Source organism: Saccopteryx bilineata, chromosome 1, assembly GCF_036850765.1.
Source record: "Saccopteryx bilineata isolate mSacBil1 chromosome 1, mSacBil1_pri_phased_curated, whole genome shotgun sequence".
In the NCBI taxonomy this organism is placed as follows: domain Eukaryota; kingdom Metazoa; phylum Chordata; class Mammalia; order Chiroptera; family Emballonuridae; genus Saccopteryx; species Saccopteryx bilineata.
In genome coordinates, this window is record NC_089490.1 from 103314223 (window position 1) to 103330063 (window position 15841).

Below are 15841 nucleotides of genomic sequence, written 5' to 3' on the forward strand. Positions count from 1 at the left end.
CTACCCACGCACGTAGTCTGAGTCCAGGCCAAATGCTTTAATTATGAGTAAAATACTAATTTGAGTCAACTATACTGGTTAGGATGACTTCTTTCACTAAACACCGTTTTGCCTATATTTTCTTTTGTGGGTTTTAGCTGAGGAGTGGATCGTTGCAAACACGGACCTGATTGACAAGACCAAGTTCACCATCACGGGTCTGCCCACAGACGCAAAGATCTTCGTGCGTGTGAAGGCTGTGAATAAAGCCGGCGCCAGTGAGCCCAAGTACTACTCACAGCCCATTCTTGTGAAGGAAATCATAGGTAGGTGGTGAGCCTTTCAAAATTTTGTCTCTCTTTTACATTATTTGCTTTTATTTTTTAAACCCCTTTCTTCTTCAACACTTCCTATTTTCTGGTCACTTCTGTGATACTGAATTGTTTCCTAGGAGTTAAAAATAACAAAACAGCTCTTTTGGGGCAGAGTGGAGGTCAGCTCGGGGTTTATAACATGGTAGGAAGGCGAATTATTTGCCCACAGATTCTTTACCATTGACTTTGGCAACAGAGGTGACAATGAAATGCATACCACCCTGTGTTCCGGACCCCAGTGCAATGATTGTCTCTAGGAAAAGCCCTGGTCCAGCTGAGTTAGAGGCTGAACTGGTGACCTTCTTCATGAAGTTCCAGTTTGACTTGAAAGAATGACTGTGTGACAGTATCTAGTCAGATTTGGTTATCTGGCAGACGCTTTCTAGAAAATGAATGGTGTGCATCCATTACTTCCAGGAAAATAATTTACAGTAGTTATCAACATAAAAATTGAGTTTTAAAACAAAAATTAGAATTTTGGAAAAATTCTATCCACCACAATGGACTTGAAAGCTCTCTGATATTTACAGACTTTCTTGATGAAACATATAGTGATATCAACTAATGTAATTGTTTGTATTTATTGAATGATGAACTGTGTCAACATTAGGAAGATCTGCCATAATTCAGTGAAATGGTATTTTCCAAAGGACCAATGCATGTTAAAAAATCAGGCACGCTTAAAAGTACATTCAAATGCAAGATAGACCAATGGATTTTAGTGTAACAGAATATGAAAAAGTTCATTGAAATGGTTTCAGATTCCACACTGCAGCTAACCTCTAAGAAACAAAGAGGAATGTCCACAATTGTCTGAAAAGTTTATTGAAATACGTATTCTTCCTATCTTTATGAAGCCAGATTTTCTTCATACTCTTTAACCACTACAACAGATTGCAGCAGACTGAAGGCAGAAACAAATGGGAGAGCCCAGCTGTCTCCATAATGCCACTTATATCACCAGTTTTTTTTGTTAATGTAAAATATGGTGTCTCCATGACAACATACTTTATGTTATTTTAAAATGAATAATTAACTATTCAAAATTTCTTCAGTTTTACTGTTTTTTCCAACTATAGGAGCAAGTTTGCTTAGAAAGTCATAGGGTAGAAGAAGTGAGTGGTGGAAGAAACAGGCTCAGTAAGCAAGTTAGAAGAGCAGAAGGAGGTCCTTGGAGCTCAGGAGAGAGAGGGCAAGGAAAACTCGCCTGGGAGGAGGGGGTGGGGAAGGGCTCCTGCATGCTTCATAAAGAAAGCCACTCCAAATTTTTCAGTTTTAATTGTTAATATGGTAAATATTGATAGGTACGACCCACGAAAGTTTTTTAGGGGGATCCTCGATAATTTTTAGGAGTATGATGAGGTGCTGACACCAAAAAGTTTGAGAATTGCTGCTCAGGTGGAAGGAACATTAGACTGGGAGTCTGGCTATCTGGGTCTGGACCATGTTCTGCCACAGACTTCTAGTGTGCCTGCCTGAAACCTTTCGGGAGCAAGTTAGGGAATGAGTGGATGGATGGAAGAAAGCATGATGTATGCACATTTTCTTAGTACATTCTGGTGACCATCTAGATAAGCTGAATCCTGTTTCTATCATCTCTTTGCTAAGTGATCTCAGGCAAGAGGCTTGATCCTTCTAAGCCTTAATTTCTTCATCTGCAAGACGGAGATAATAATAGTACTTATCACACCAAGAGGTGTGAGAATTAAATGAATTAATCCATGATGCTCGCTTCACAGAGTGCTTGCACATAATAAGCCCTCAGTGTGTGTTAGCTTTATTATGATGATGGTTCAGTTTGCTGCAGAAGGTTACTGAGTCTCTTTTTTCCTCATACGTAAAATTAGTGAGTTAGAAGATCTCCAGGTTCTCTTCCAACCCCCACATTTAGTCTTGTCGTCATCATCATCATCATCATCATCTCCTAAAGTTTATTGAGCACTTAACTGTTCTCAAACATTATGCTAAATGTTTTACATGGGTAACATTATTTAATCCTCACAAACAATCCTGCAAATTAGATGCTGTTATCATACCGATTTTACAGAATAGGAGCCTGAGACAAGCTAGAGCTACTATGTGTCTGATCTAGGATGTCAGACCCACAGTCTATGCAGAGGCTAGAAGGCCGACCTCAGGGTCTAATCCTGGCTGCGTCACCCAGAGCAAGTTACTTAACTCTTATGTTCTAATTTCTGTATCATGAAGTAAAAGCAGTACGTAGCCGCTAAGGTGGCTAAGAGGTTTAAATTGGTCCTTTCATGAAAAGCATTTAACCTACTGTCTGTCACATATGAGCACTCAAGTGATGAGACCTGCTTCATCCTTGTGAGCCTCTGCCTCCTGCACCCTGATGGGTTTGCTGCAACATGTTCTAGTATCTATGGTGTTGAAGTGATGGATATTAATACACAGTAGGCTAGACCTGCCATTATGGATTTCACCATAGTCTAGGGGAGAGAGTTACTATAAAATTTCAACAGGAGCATCTTAGTAGCAAGTGCTCAGTGCTAAAACTTTATTTTTCTGATAAGAAAGAATGGGCAGTCCTACCAGCTAATGTGTGTCAATAGACCTTTAATGGGTTGTTCACTGGAGAATATACTCACTGTTGGAAACTATGAAAAATATGTATTGGGCCTGACCTGTGGTGGCGCAGTGGATAAAGCGTCGACCTGGGAATGCTGAGGTTGCCAGTTCGAAACCCTGGGCTTGCCTGGTCAAGGCACATATGGGAGTTGATGCTTCCAGCTCCTCCCCACCTTCTCTCTCTCTGTCTCTCTCTCCTCTCTCTCCCTCTCTGTCTCTCTCTCTCCCTTTCTCTCTCCTCTCTAAAATGAATAAATAAAATTTAAAAAAAAAAAAAAAGAAAGAAAAATATGTATTGACTACAAGGTCCCAAGAGAAAATTTAGTGTTTTTCTATAAAGCTGCATTTAGACTTATAATGATAATAAAAATAGGAAATTTCAGTAAAATCAAAGAGGTCAAGGATAAATTTTGCTATGTTAAACTGTGAAAACATCTCTGAAGAAAACATTTGGAACTGAAATGACCATACATGATCTATTAGTGGCACGTCTAAGTTTTACTTCAGAGCTGCAACAACAAGGAGATCCCAGGGAGGGTCATGTCGGTATGCCGACGTAAGGCTATCTTCAGTGTACTATGCTGATCGCAGAATTGTGCTACTCTACTCTCACTCAGAGCCTCCAAAGATTCGCATCCCAAGGCACCTGAAGCAAACCTATATCCGCAGAGTTGGAGAAGCTGTCAACCTGGTTATACCTTTCCAGGTAATAATTCAGGGGTCACTCATTTTCTCTTTCAATGCTGGAGTGTCTAAGGAGAAGGAGGAGATGCTCTAGTACTGACATACATCGTGAGTCAGAATTTCCTCCAAGGGAGACAGGTAGATAAAGGAAGAGATTTGGGGGGGGGGTGATAATTTCCTGCTATGAAAGAGAAATCTATAAAACTGTTACAGATTTTCCTTCTGCATGAAACACATGAGATCGGAAGCTCTGGGGCTGTGGTGGGGCAGGGGGGAAGAATCCAGGAGACACCAAAACAAGAAATGCTTGAAGGTTCTTTCTGGTCCTGTACATCTGTAAAACCAACCTTCATTTGAAGTGAAGTTCTTGGTAACAGGAAAATAACATGTCCTTACCTTCCCACAATTAGCCCAAACCAAACTAAATTCCAGTAAGGGGAATAACTAAAATTTGATGTCTCAATGCCACTAATTGTAATATGTGAACATTGTTAAATCATTAATCATGACTTGACTCCTACTTCTCTCCTCCCACAGACACAGATAAAAGCAGGAATTGGGACAAGGGAGGTACTTGAGACCCAGACCCAGCCCTGGACTGGGGCTGCTAAATCATTTCTACCACTAGGGCTCATCCCAGTTCCCAGATCCTGGGGGTTGTGTATTTCCTTTCTGTCACTGGGGCTGGGAGAGGAAAGAACATAAGGACAGGGACCTCGTCAGCATGGCATTCCAGTGGCTGCTTAGCTGCCAAGAAGTTGATGACAAGACTGTGCTATGTTTGCTTATTTGTGTAACCTCTAGAGTTCTTGTAAGCATTTTCTCATTTAATTTGGAAAAAAAAAAACCCACCTTATGAGGCAGAAAGAGCAGACTTTCTTACCTCCACTTGGGAAGGGAAGAAACTGATGATCAGAGAGGTAGGTGATTTGCCCAAGGTCACACAGCAAGTAATGCTAGTGCCAAGAGCAGAGTCTGTGTCTCTGATACTTTATCCAGTGCTTTTTTCATTTCATATGTTACCAGAGAACTCAATTTATTCCCCAGTAGTTAATAGCATTCATTGAAGGAAATAAGACCTGATCTATTTTTCTATTTCTTAACAATATTATTGTTCTCTACTTTCCATATGCAAGTCTGAGCACCTCCAGACATTCTTCAAATTCTGTTGGGAGGGGTTTGATGTGGGTCTCTCATATTCCCTACTATAAATAACCTGTCAACAAGCCACATCAGAGGCCTGCAAGGGGGCTGTGCCTCACCTGGCTGAGTTAATGCCTGGTTCCCATCTGCGGGGTGAGCCTGGGTCCTCAGGACCCCCAAGAATAATATAATATATTCTGTAATATAAACCGAAACTCATGCTCATGAGTGAGATTATGATTTCTCAAAGTCTGCTCTTAGAGAATAGTTTCAGCAGTTGGAAAATACAAAGAGAGAATGATAGACAAGTCTGAAGTGAGCAGCAGAGTAGAAATGAATGATACTCATTGATATTTAGATATTAATACAGCACTTACATAGTGTGCAGAAGCTTCCTATGAGCTTCAATGTTTAGAACCAACCTGTGAGGTAGGTATTATCCTTGTTCTTGTTTTACAAGGTGGGAAGCTTAGACACAGAGAGTTTAAGTAACTTGCCCAAGGTCACACAGCTCTTCAGTGGTGGAGTATCCAAATATAGATTCCATGGTCCCAGAGCCCATGCTTTTAACCTGTGTTGTGTGGGCTTTGGAGCTAGAGAGACCCGGCTGTAAAACCTGGTTCTAGCATTTACTTGCTGCAAGGGCTTGGGCAAGTCATTTAAATCCTTACCCAAAAAACTGAGGATAACGATGCTATCTTGATGTAAAGATTTCAGGAAATAATATACTTCATGTACCTAACTAGTGCCTTGTACACGAAATGCAATCAAGGCAACGAGTATTACTGTCACTGCTACCGCTGCCCACCACTAGGCTGTTTTCCAACCTTGCTTTCATAGGGGAAGCCACTGTCCTGTTTTTATAATAGTGAAAAAAAATCTTGAGACATTCTGACTTCCCTCCCCCTCTACTTTTTCTGTGTTTCATTCTAGGGGAAACCAAGACCAGAATTAACATGGACGAAGGATGGCGCAGAAATTGATAAGAATCAAATCAACATTCGCAACTCTGAGACTGACACAATCATATTTATCAGAAAAGCCGAGAGGAGCCACTCAGGGAAATATGATCTGCAAGTCAAAGTGGAAAAGTTCGTGGAAAATGCTTCAATTGAAATCCAGATTGTTGGTAGGTTTGGAAGGAGGAACTGGAACGGTCTGTCAAAATCCTAATTGGAGTAATTGTTCTTGTTAGGCTAGCTCTATATAAAATTCTTCTCTTTTTTTTAGAATTTCTTTAACAACTGATAAATTAGTAAGATTTGTTAGCATTTCAGAATAATATTTCACTGACATAAAGGACTAATCCTAGCCTGACCAGGTGGTGGTGCAGTGGATATAGCTGGAACGTGGAGGACCCAGGTTCGAAACCGCGAGGTCACCAGCTTGAGTGTGGGCTCATCCAGCTTGAGCACGGAGTCACTACCTTGAGCGTGGGATCATAGACATGACTCCATGGTGACTAGCTTGAGCCCAAGGTCGCTGGCTTGAGCAAGGGGTCACTCTCTCTGCTGGAACCCCCCAGTGAAAGCACATATGAGAAAGCACTCAATGAACAACTAAGGTGCCACAACAGAGTTGTGCTTCTCATCTTTCTCCCTTCTTGTCTGTCTGTCTCTATCTGTCCCTTTCTTTGTCTCTTTGTCTCTGTAACAAAAAAAGAAAAAAGACTAATTGTGGGAGATTTAGGGCACCTATGTTAAAAAATTAATATATTTACATTTTAGTGAAAACTGTCTGTATTGCTTTATGAACCAGTCCTCTCTTATTCTTTGTGAACTCAATGATAAAACTGTTTCAAATTCTTGCATAGAAACAATTATATATTCTAGCCATAGTTTAACATGTGTCTGTTACACTTTAAAATGTGCTATTAATAAAGGTTTAATGGAGAATAAAGAAATTTTTATTAAATGTAAGGAAGATGTGCCTAAACAAAAATTAGCAGTTAAACACTGTATTGGTTGATCCTGCAGGGCTAGCTAGATACTCACCTGTCCAAATAATAAATAAGGTCAGCTCTTACTTCTGTCTATTTGGAGGCATAGAGGAACGATCTTTTACAGAGGGACCTCTCTCACTTGAACTATTCTAGAATTTTTGCAATGTCAGGAATAAATTTAAAAACAGAACTAAGATAAGCCTTGCTTCCAGCTATTTTTATTATGATATTTCAGCAAATTTGCTGAAACTAGAGGTTTTCTCACCAAAAGAGCAACTTCCTATAGCAAGCCTTCTTTTAGGTGAAAGTTCATGTCCTTCAAACTAAGCACTCTTTTCCTACTGGCTAACCCTTCTTCATTTTTGTTAAGTTGGGGCATGTTAGACTATGACCTTGGATCTGGCCTGATTCCATTCTGCAGGAAGCCCCATGGAAGCCTCTGGAAGAGCGTTGCCCTCGGAAACACAAGGAAGGACAGTATATTTTTCTACTTTGCCATAAAGCCATTTTACCAGCTAATTCTAAGTGCCTGACACAGCACTTGCACACTCAAAGTGTTCAATAAATAGTACTACTATTATCCTAATTATTTTATTAGTTCCACACGTATGCATCTGCCATAACTAAAAATCTAGCAAAGCCATTTACTGTTAGGGAGCAAGTGTTTGAAAAGTCAATGTGAACTTTGAAGACAAAGTTGACCTGGAGTGTAGCTGGGAGTTGGACTTGGGAAAGATGGTTATCTATCTGTACAACAGGTTGGTGGAAATAGGACACTGAAAACTGTCATGGAAACTTGTTGGTGATAGTGGAAAAGAAGGGAGGGTTGTGTGGCTCCTCCATCGAGCCCAGGAAGACTGCTTGTTAAATCGTATGGGAAAGAGGGAAAAGCCTCACCAGAAAGCACACTGCAGTTTGTTCTTTCCAGCCTGACAATTTATATTTCCTATGAAATAATTACAATTTGTATTTTAATACCTGAAAAATATTTTAGGGCAGAAAGGGTGATACTTGCACTGAGAAGGATAATAGATGCAAAATTCTCTGAAGAAATTAAGAAATGCTATGCAAATATATAACAGGGTGGAGCAAAAGTAGGTTTACAATTGTGAGTATGTAAAAGTTTATTCTTGTATTATTTTTATTAATTATTATATTATTTTCCATAGGAACAATTGCAAACATTTTTGCCCCATCCTGTATAATTATTGTTCTTTTTTTGCACCTCTGTTTATGATTTGATTTGGGGGGGAGGGGCTTCCCAATCAAGACTTTGTTTTCTTGATTATTTGGCCTTCCTGAATGTGACTGAACTTTATTTACTAGAAGGTTCAGAGGTCACAGAAACTCATGTGATATGGAAAGTAAACTGAGGAAAGACTATTTCCTCATTCATTCATTTTACTTACATGAAATGAAAACACTTGGTAAATACAAATAAATCATGGAGGAAGAGTTGGAGAAAACATGTTTTCTTCATGCCCATTCTCTGTTTTGGGTACAACAGAGAAACGCATTCACAAACTGGGGGTTCAGTGCCTTTCACCAATAGCCAAAGCTGCTCAGCCCAGGTGGGCTCTAAATTTTTCAAGCTCAACATCAGTTTACATTTCTAATTAGGCTGGATAGCCTTGTGAATAACGTCAGTAGGCTGCCCCGGAGGGGTGGGTAATAAGGTTACAGATTTCATCTCAATTTTCTTTTATTTTAATTGATTTTAATTTATTGTATTTACATAGATTCTAGTGTCATCCTGAATGCATCCACCCTCCCCCGTATTCCACTCAACATCTCCTTGCCCCCTCCCTATAGCGCCCTCTCCCCTTCTCTTCAGGTTTATCCCATCCTATCATCCCCTTTCCCTCTGTCTCATCTCAATTTTCTTTGCAAAATTCTTTTTTACCCCCATGAAAATAGTTTAACTGGAGTGTACTGAAGCTTAGGAACACTGAAAGGAATGCAGGTAGAAATGCAAGGAGTGAGGAGCGTTTTAAAATACCCTCCTGTAGCCTGACCAGGTGGTGGCGCAGTGGATAGAGTGTCGGACTGGGATGCAGAGGACCCAGGTTCGAGACCCTGAGGTCGCCAGCTTGAGCGTGGGCTCATCTGATTTGAGGAAAAGCCCACCAGCTTGAACCCAAGGTCGCTGGCTCCAGCAAGGGGTTTCTGGGTCTGCTGAAGGCCCGCGGTCAAGGCACATATGAGAAAGTAATCAATGAACAACTAAGGTGTTGCAACGCGCAATGAAAAACTAATGATTAATGCTTCTCATCTCTCTCCGTTCCTGTCTGTCTGTCCCTGTCTATCCCTCTCTCTGACTCACTCTCTGTCTCTGTAAAAAAATAAATAAATAAAAATTTAAAATACTCTCCTGTAACAACGTGTAGGTTGGAGGGAAGGTGACTTTGCAGTGATGCTGTGAATTTATCCTGTAGACCGTCCGGGTCCACCCCAACTTGTGAAGATTGAAGATGTGTGGGGAGAGAACGTTGCCTTAACATGGACACCACCAAAGGATGACGGGAATGCAGCCATCACAGGGTACACGATCCAGAAGGCTGACAAAAAGAGCATGGTAAGACCTGGCTGTCTCTGGTTCAGCAGCAGCAGAATCACATTTCATCAGAAGGGGGAAGCGTGAGGACCTCTCTCATGAGGAACAACCCATGGGGGCCGTGGAGAAGGAAGGGGATCTAGCAGAAAGGGTAAGGCCTTTGGAGCCCCAGAAAGTCAGACACTGATCTCAGCACTGCCACTTAAGACCACGTGTACGTGGACAGTCACTTAACTTCTTTGATCTCCATCTTCCTCATTTGTAATGTAGGTTCACAAATACTTACTTTGCTTGATTATCATAAAACTAAAACAATATAAAACACCCAACAATAGAATTTAGTAAATTAATTTGTTCAACAAATATTTACTCACTCTGGATTCTGACTCAGATTTACATCCATGCAACTCTTTCTCCTTGTAAAATAAATATTGGATAGCATGGAGAAAAAGACACCAGTTAGAGGAAAAAAAAGATTCTAAAAGGAACAGCATGTGGAAGAGTCCTGAGGAGGAAAGGAGCTTAGAGTGTTCGAGAAGCAACCCAGATGAAGTATGCATCCTTATCGCCCATATTTTATAGATGAGGAAACTTAGGTTTGAAAAGTATAAATGACTTGATCACCAGATTTTAAATGTTAAAGTGTCAGTCTTCCTGAATCAGAATCCATCCACTATCCTCTACTACTGCCTACCTGTAAGTGAATGAAAGAATAAATGAGTGTTTGGATACACAGTAGCAAAGAACCATTTTTCACTCTCATAGGAAGATAAAACATCATACAGAATGATATTGATGCCTGACCTGTGGTGGCGCAGTGGATAAAGTGTCGACCTGAAAATGCTGAGGTCGCCGGTTCGAAACCCTGGGCTTGCCTGGTCAAGGCACATATGGGAGTTGATGCTTCCTGCTCCTCCCCCCTTCTCTCTCTCTGTCTCTTTCTCCTCTTTCTCTCTCTCTCTGTCTCTCTCTCTCCTCTCTAAAAATGAATAAATTTAAAAATAATGAAAAAAGAAAAAAGAAAAAAAAAGAATGATATTGATAAGTCCTTATAAAAATTTTTATTGAGTTTATTGGGGTGATATTGATTAATAACATTTTATAGGTTTCAGGTATACAATTCTATAATACATCATCTGGACATTGTATTGTGTGTTCACTGCCCCAAGTCAAGTCTCCTTCCATCACCATTTATCTCCCCTTTATCCTCTTCTACCTCTCTCCACTGCCCTGGTAAGAAGTCTTTAGACGTCTACACCAGTAGATAGCAGTATGAATATAGGTTATAAAATTACATCGGGTTAACAGAACAAGGGAAGAGAGTTGGGAAGGGCAGTATAAGTAATAGGAATGGATTTCAAGCTTTACTTTTCCACAAATTATTTCTAGCCTGTCTTTTTTTTTTCTGGGTGGGTGTTACATGACAAAATGAGATTTGCCATTTAAAACCACATCTTTCAGCTAAGCACGGGCAGTGTGAGAACTGGATCAATGGATGACTTTGCAAGGGAAGTACTGCACATCTTGAATTTCCTTTACAATGCTTTGGACTTTGGCTCAGACACTGGCAGTGAATCCAGAGGTACCACGGTCCCTTTAGGTGGCACCTCCACTCTTCCACCATCATCATACTCGCCCGACGTTTATGCTCTTAGATATCTAGTCAAGTCTGGATGAACCAAGACTTTCCTGCTGCTTCATAAGTTTGAGGTCTGCCTTGCGACATAAACATCCCCATAAACATCGTTTTTATTGTGTGTGCCAACATATTTATTTATTTAGTCATTTACTATAGGTTGAGCACTGTTCTAGCTACTGGATAAAAGAAAGGAAAGAAGGAAGGGAGGGAAGAAAAAAAGAAAGAAAAGAAAGAAAAGAAAGACAACTCCTGTTCTTAGAGCACTCTTGGTCTAGACAAGCTGAAAGACATAAAAAAAGAAATGACAAAACAATATAATAAATGTTGGAATAAAGTTTGCATAAAGTGCTTTGGGAATAAAAAAATGTGTAAGTACATTTGTCTGACGTCCTAAAATATGCAAAATACATATCAAATGATGGCCCCTAAAAGTTGCAAGGAAAATTTTTTCTTTTATAAACTGTCTTTTTTGTCAGCAAATGTATGGTATTTTCTCAATTACTTGTCCAAAACATATGCGCACAATGTGCATTTCTACTGGTTGCCAGATAAATTTGGAAACCACTGTATTTCTTGATATGTGAAGAAAAAAATGGAAAAAAATGTTTTAGCTTCTCATTCACTCATTCATCCACCCTAGAATTGAAGAAACATTTATGCATAGTACCTACTATGTGCCATGTACTGTGCCAGGCACTGGGAACATACAGGCTGAAAAGTCTATCTTTAACATCCTGGTGGGTTCATCCCAGTGATGGGTGGGGGTAGAGAATAAACAAGTAAAATGGTAAATATATAATATAATTAAGCTAGCAAGTGCTGTGAAGAAAACTTTGCCAGGTTAAGGTGATAGAGTATGACCAAAATAAAGTATTAGAAGGCTGGACAGTTAGGGAGGAGGGGATATCTCAGCAAAGACCTTAAAAAAAACTCTATGTTGATAAGATTAGGCAAATTTGTTAAACAATTTTCATTTTTCTCGGTGATTTAGCATCCTCTCTTCCTCAGAATAGATATATTGGCACCAAAATTTTGTAATTATATTTTGTTAAACAAAAGGGAGATAAAAAGACAAGTAGATTGATAGATGATAGACTGTATAATTATGAAGAAAATATCAAGGTAGTAGTTGACATCTAGAGTATATGATTCTAATATGTCAATGAGAATTAAATCATACAGTCAAATGTAAATTATAAAGTATTAACCAAATTAAATGTAATCGTTATGACTCTCAATGTAAAAATTAGTGCTATTTTTCTTTTAGCAAATGAAACATCCCTATTATTTATTCTAATCAACAGTTGGAATAGTTGCATGTATTTTTAGAGGATTATCCACAAAATTTTTTTTTTCTTTCAGGAATGGTTCACTGTTATTGAGCATTATCACCGAACCAATGCCACCATTACTGAACTGGTCATAGGAAATGAATATTACTTCCGGGTCTTTGCTGAAAACATGTGTGGCCTCAGTGAGGATGCAACAATGACTAAAGAGAGTGCTGTGATTGCCAAGGATGGTGAGTTAGTAGTGGGCTGGTAAATAGGGGCTCTGAACCCAATTTCAGTGTGTGAGGGTTTGAGGGAGTTTCCCCCACACCACCAAACAATTCTTAGACACCAGCTGGATGTCCTCCAATTCAACTCAGTTCTGACACTGTCTATCCAGAGACAGCATCGGATCCCACAGGTTACAGGCTCAGTCCCACAAGAGTGTCTCCATCTCCCAGTTCAGATGCCAATTGCAAGTCCAAGTTGTCACCTGTGCTTTGACTAACAGGCTGTAAATCAGAGGTTCCAGTGACCCCCTCCTCAGGTTTGATTCACAGAACTCAGAGAAACATTTTATCTACTATATCACTGGTTTAATATAAGAGATTATAACTCGGGAACATCCAGATGGAAGAGGGGCATAGGCTTAGAATGGGGAATGGGCATGGAGTTTTTATGCTCTCAGAGCTCCACCACTCTCTGAGAATCTCCACATGTTCACCAATCCAGAAGCTAACAAACATATCCTTTTTGGTTTTTGTGGAGGCTTCATAGCCATGACTGGTTAAATAACCAACCCCTCTTTCCTCCTTGGAAATTTGGGGGCAGGACTATAATTTCCAGCACAGGTATCACAAAGTTGGTTTCCCTGACAGCCAGCCCCTGGGTGGGGCCAAAAAGCCAGCTCATTAACATAACAAAAGACACATTTGTGGCTCTCCTTGCTTAGGAAATTTCAAGAGTTTTAGCTCTGTGCTGGAAACAGAGATAAAGGCCAAATGTATACTTTTTATTATAAATCACAGCATCACAACTGGACATCTGGAAACATTGGTTTTCAGTGACTAGAGAAGATTGAAAGAAAAAGTGATGTGGTGAAAAGGAAAGAGAAAATGACAAACACATATTTTTAAATTATGGTAAAAATGTCCAAGTAAATATTAATTTTAAAAGTAAGATTTTTAGAGGGAAATTGTATTATTATTGCATTTTACAAAATAGAAGCTGTAGCCCTGGCCAGATAGTTCAGTTGGTTAGAGCATCAACCTGAAGCACCAGAGGTTGCTGGTTTAATCCCCTGTCAGGGCACTTACAAGAACAGATTGATTTTCGTGTTTCTCTCTCTCTCTCTTTTTCTCCCCCTCTCTCTTCTTTTCTCTCGGTAAAATCTATTTTAAAAATTTGTAAAAATACAAGCTGTAATTCGTTCCAACTTCTGGGCAGTAGGTTTATACGTGGCTAAAATCATGGGTTAGGACAAATTAGACATTGACTTCTTAAGCTTGAGTTACTCCTGTTCTTGGACACACGAGACCCATGATATGGGTGAAGCTGAATTCCATGCCCATCATTTTATTTCTTTTTTTTTTTTTTAAAGATTTTTTTTGCATTTTTCTGAAGCTGGAAACAGGGAGAGACAGTCAGACTCCCGCATGTGCCCGACCGGGATCCACCCGGCACACCCACCATGGGGCGACGCTCTGCCCACCAGGGGGCGATGCTCTGCCCATCCTGGGCGTCGCCATGTTGCTACCAGAGCCACTCTAGCCTAGCCTGAGGCAGAGGCCACAGAGCCATCCCCAGCGCCCGGGCCATCTTTGCTCCAATGGAGCCTTGGCTGCGGGAGGGGAAGAGAGAGACAGAGAGGAAGGCGCGGCGGAGGCGTGGAGAAGCAAATGGGCGCTTCTCCTGTGTGCCCTGGCCAGGAATCGAACCCAGGTCCTCCGCACGCTAGTTCGCCGCTCTACCGCTGAGCCAACCGGCCAGGGCCATTTTATTTCTTAAAGCTCTTCCTCATTGCTGTCACATTAAGATACACTGTTGATCAAAATATTTTAACGCCAAATTCTTTTCAATATTTTGTTTCAGTTTCCTATGACCACTCTGCCCCATGTGGGCTTGGCTGTACATTTACACCCTCTGGGATGAGTGAATGCCGTGTAGTGTTCACTCATGTTTTTACATGTTTTCCTAAGTTCAGGGAAGTTTTAATGGTGAGCAAAGTATGCCAAGAATAATAAAGTTGCCGGCCAACTTGTATATTTCTAATGCTTGTTTTGAAGGTAAAGTCTACAAAAATCCAGTGTATGAAGACTTCGATTTCACAGAGGCACCCATGTTTACTCAGCCTCTGGTTAACACTTACGCTGTAGCTGGGTACAATGCCACTCTGAACTGCAGTGTGAGAGGAAACCCTAAGGTACCATGTTTTACATATTTTTTAAATCACATCAGTTAAATTTAAGAATTAACCCCAAGCTCTCTCTTTTGTATTTGTCACATTATAAATGTAAGTAGTAATAGCAACTGACCCTCCAGTTGCTATTTGTGTCTTATTGGGGGGAAGGTGTTGGTAGAAATTTAGGTATACTATTTAAATGTGGTAGTAAAAATTTTTTATAGTTCTTTACTAAATAAAGAATACCTTCAAGGGAAAAACCAAACCACCTATTTTAAAAAGAACTGAGAGGTAAGCAGATGGAAGTAGTATTGTTTCACCTGAAAAATAAGGTGGAAATATTGATTTATCAAGTTTTCTATAATAGATTAAGACAAATGATGATACTATAATGGTAGGCAGAATTGACTATGTGTTGTTGTATTAAGGGTACAGAGTACTAGAAAGGGAGAAATCACATCTGACAGAAGAAAGTTAGAAAGGTTTTAAGGTTTCGTGTTGTTGGCATTTGAAAAGAACAACAAATTAATGAATGTTGCCCATAGAGATATCTATCTTTCCTCAGGTGGCACTGAAGGAAGGAAGCTCAGAATTTGAAAAATTGCTAACAGTGGTATTTTTCCTATATATACTATAAACAAAAATAGGAAAGTCAGAGAGAAGCCAAACTGAGGATGGAAAAGACTGAATTCATGTTTAATTGGAAGTGATGTTGGTACATCCAAGTAAGAGTGACCAGTAGGTAGAGGAGAGGTTCAGTGGAGCTCAAGACAAAAGTCAGGGCTGTGACTCTTGGTTTAGGAATCCCCAGGTAGGGGGGTGCTACATTCCACCCCTTGGAGTCAAAGCGCTAAAAGAGAATATCATTGAGGAAAGAGGGTAGTGTGCAAAAAGCCAAGGACCAACATGGAGCCTCAATGAATGCTTCCACTTGAAAGGCAGAATAAGGGAGAGAATAGTGTGAAAAAGAAAGAGAAGGGCCATCTTTAGGGTCTGAGAAAGGCAAAATGATGTAAGAGGTAGCAAAGGGAATGGGGAGGGTATTCATTTACATAAAGAAGGAGAAGACAATATGAAAAAGAAGTAGAAGGTCATTGATACCAGATATAGTTCAGGGTTCAAGGAGAATGGAGGCATCTCCCTGGGTAATTGGGTTATGATAGATCTTGAATTGTCTAGCTGAAGAAGATTCATTGATACCAGATGATGAAAACGAATGTCAGAGGACAGATTAAGTGGTAAGATATAATTATAAATATTTACAA

General features: G+C 40.0%; 1 protein-coding gene across 8 annotated transcripts in view; it reads left to right on the plus strand.

Annotated features, from left to right (window-relative positions):
- The window catches only part of MYBPC1 (myosin binding protein C1), a 91561-nt gene that overhangs the window by 68054 nt on the left and 7666 nt on the right, over positions 1-15841 (plus strand). For all 8 annotated transcript variants that reach the window (XM_066262733.1, XM_066262706.1, XM_066262724.1 and 5 more), the window contains 6 exons: positions 138-305; positions 3560-3648; positions 5703-5898; positions 9147-9286; positions 12267-12426; positions 14461-14597. In XM_066262733.1, the coding sequence (XP_066118830.1) occupies positions 138-305; positions 3560-3648; positions 5703-5898; positions 9147-9286; positions 12267-12426; positions 14461-14597 (890 nt within the window). The remainder of the gene's footprint in view (positions 1-137; positions 306-3559; positions 3649-5702; positions 5899-9146; positions 9287-12266; positions 12427-14460; positions 14598-15841) is intronic.